At 42.1% G+C, this 3,156-nt stretch overlaps 1 protein-coding gene across 1 annotated transcript in view; it reads right to left on the reverse strand.

The window, feature by feature from the left end:
• Window positions 1-3,156, reverse strand: part of acvr2ab (activin A receptor type 2Ab) — a 17,545-nt gene that overhangs the window by 12,285 nt on the left and 2,104 nt on the right. The window contains exon 2 of the mRNA XM_046060053.1: window positions 1,925-2,120. Coding sequence (XP_045916009.1) covers window positions 1,925-2,120 — 196 coding nt within the window. The remainder of the gene's footprint in view (window positions 1-1,924; window positions 2,121-3,156) is intronic.

The following is a 3,156-nucleotide window of genomic DNA, read 5'->3' on the forward strand; positions in this document are numbered from 1 at the left end:
TTTTCATTCATTACACAATATGAATAAGCTATGCAGACAGTTGTAAAGAAAGAACATCTTTTTCTTCTGTTCTCTACTTGTTATAGTTACACAGTATTAGGGGTGTGGGCTGTATTAAAAGTATCCACTGTTCTCCCATGCTCTAACACACAGTAACGATGAAATGTGTGCTGTTCTCACATTCTTCCTCTGTATGTACACATAAACAACAAGGCAGGGAAATATAAAAGGAATTTATTTTATTGTTTGGGTACATTATTGTTCAGTGTACATGCTCACATCTGAAACAAACTTTACGTGCTTGATAACTCTCCCACCCCGCAGACATCTACACGTCAATACCGATTTATATTCATAGCGGCAAGTGCTATGTAGCTCCACATAGGGGACACAGGAAGTGACATATAACACCTTCATGCGGCGTCATAACCGCGTAGGAAATTCACAGCCGCACCGGCAGAGCTCCAGAATATGCAACTCGGCCGGCTCACGCGCGGACGCGCTTACAAGTGCGAGGGCCCGCCCAAAGCTGCTTGCAGCTTTAATTAAGGATTAGCTCTGAAGGCAATACAAGGTGGAGTTTTCATGCATGTTTCCCCCTTTTCCAGTATTAACTGCCTGCCCTGGAAGTCTTTTGATCGGTGCACAATATGCATGAGAAGATGCACTACGACCACTATATTAAGATGTTTACATGGACAAACAACATGGTTAGTAGAAGAAATCAGGCGGTAGCTGGAACATAGGCGTTATCAGTAATCAGATTTCTCTAGTAGCATAGTTTGGTCGATTTTTATTCTTCTGGATCTTTCTTACTATGTGGATTTATTTCTTTGTTTTGGTTTCAGTTAGACATTAAAATTAATTATTTTGGATGCAGGGATGCTATAGGGAGTGTTGAGCTAAAGCAAGCTTAACTTCTTAACTTCAAACTTAACTAAAATCATCCCTTGGACTTTCTTTTACACTTCATCTCTTGGACTTTCATTTACACTTTTTTTATTAGTTAATTCAATTTAATTGCAGGTGCTGTTTAGGTAAAAAGGATTCTTTAAAACATTACCTACTGCCTTAAGCCCCTTTTCCACTGCATAGTACCAGCTCGACTCGGCTTGCCTCGCCTTTTTTGCTTTTCCAAAAAATGTTTTACCTGTACCTGCTACCAGGTAATTTTTTCATGTCACCTCCGTCGAGGTTCCAAGCGAGCTGAGGCAATACTAAAAGGTGACGTGAAAACATGGCAGACTACCGATTGGTCAGAGAGAATAGTCACTATTCACAGCATCATCATTGCGCGCGCCAGACAGAGGCCAGCAGCAGAAAATTTTATATTTTACAATCTTCATATGTTATTTCATCACTAAATCCACTTCTGAGAAATTTTGAGGTGAGAAATCAACTGTGTAGATTTCGAATATTGACAGTTTTATGCAAAGTTATAGCGGAACAAAAATGGGGGGGCTCCACGGGGGGCGGGGGGGGAAGCCTGCGCCAACCCGCGGGAGTAGCTCCCAAGGCTGGCCAGCCGCCCGCTCACAGAGCCCTCTGTTCCCACCGTCACACAGACCGCTGCAGCAACAACGGCAGAGGAACATTCTGAGAAATGTTGAAACTTTTTAACTTAAATCAAGAGACAGCTGTGTGTCGCTGGTGTGTGTGTTGCATTGAACATTATATTGCGGCAGTTGTGTGTGGCGTCGCTATGACGACCAGCTACATTGAGGGGTACTATCTCTGGATACTATGTGCAATGGAAAACGGAGCACGGCCAAACTGAGGCGAGTTGAGGCCAGTTGAGCCGAGCTGGTACTGGTAATGGAAAAGCGGCTTATGTCTCATGTTATAAAACAAAAAATAAATCAATAGATAAAAGACAAAAACGTTGCAGTTTGCAGGTGGTATATCTCCAGCCCTGATAGCGCACCTTGTCGTGGTAGGCGGTGATGAGCCACAGTTCCAGGTCCAGGTTGTTGCTCCTCTTCTCCACGCCGATAAAGTGGAGGATGCTGTCGTGCTTCATGCCGCTCACGCTGTAGATCTCATACTCGTTCTGCCAAGACAGCTTGTCCTGGACAAGAGCAGAGAGACAGACACAGATGTTATTTTTGTTGTCAAGCCATCTAATTTACAAAAGTGTCAAATATATCTTGAAGAAGAAAAGTAAGATAGGGACAACTAGTATTAGAAGTGATTAAATATGAATATAATAATCACTTGCAGTAAAATAAACAGATGTTAGTGTTTTTTAACAGTCAAATAAAGACAAACAGTAACCTAATTCATCTACAGGTGCTGGTCATATAATTAGAATATCATCAAAAAGTTGATTTATTTAAGTAATTCCATTCAAAAAGTGAAACTTGTATAATGTATACATTCATTCCACACAGACTGATATACAGTATTTCAAGTGTTCATTCCTTTTAATTTTGATGATTATAACTGACAACTAATGAAAACCCCAAAATCAGTATCTCAGAAAATTAGAATATTGTGAAAAGGTTCAATATTCAAGACACCTGGTGCCACACTCTAATCAGCTGATTAATTCAAAACACCTGCACAGGCCTTTAAATGGTCTCTCAGTCTAGTTCTGTAGGCTACACAATCATGGGGAAGACTGCTGACTTGACAGCTGTCCAAAAGACGACCAGTGACACCTTGCACAAGGAGGGCAAGACACAAAAGGTCATTGCTAAAGAGGCTGGCTGTTCACAGAGCTCTGTGTCCAAGCACATTAATAGAGAGGCGAAGGGAAGGAAAAGATGTGGTAGAAACAAAAAGTGTACAAGCAATAGGGATAACCGCACCCTGGAGAGGATTGTGAAACAAAAATGTGGGGGAGATTCACAAAGAGTGGACTGCAGCTGGAGTCAGTGCTTCAAGAACCACCACGCACAGACGTATGCAAGACATGGGTTTCAGCTGTCGCATTCCTTGTGTCAAGCCACTCTTGAACAAGACAGCGTCAGAAGCGTCTCGCCTGGGCTAAAGACAAAAAGGACTGGATTGCTGCTGAGTGGTCCAAAGTTATGTTCTCTGATGAAAGTAAATTTTGCATTTCCTTTGGAAATCAAGGTCCCACAGTCTGGAGGAAGAGAGGAGAGGCACAGAATCCACGTTGCTTGAAGTCCAGTGTAAAGTTTCCACAGTCAG

Source organism: Micropterus dolomieu, linkage group LG01, assembly GCF_021292245.1.
Source record: "Micropterus dolomieu isolate WLL.071019.BEF.003 ecotype Adirondacks linkage group LG01, ASM2129224v1, whole genome shotgun sequence".
In the NCBI taxonomy this organism is placed as follows: Eukaryota; Metazoa; Chordata; class Actinopteri; order Centrarchiformes; family Centrarchidae; genus Micropterus; species Micropterus dolomieu.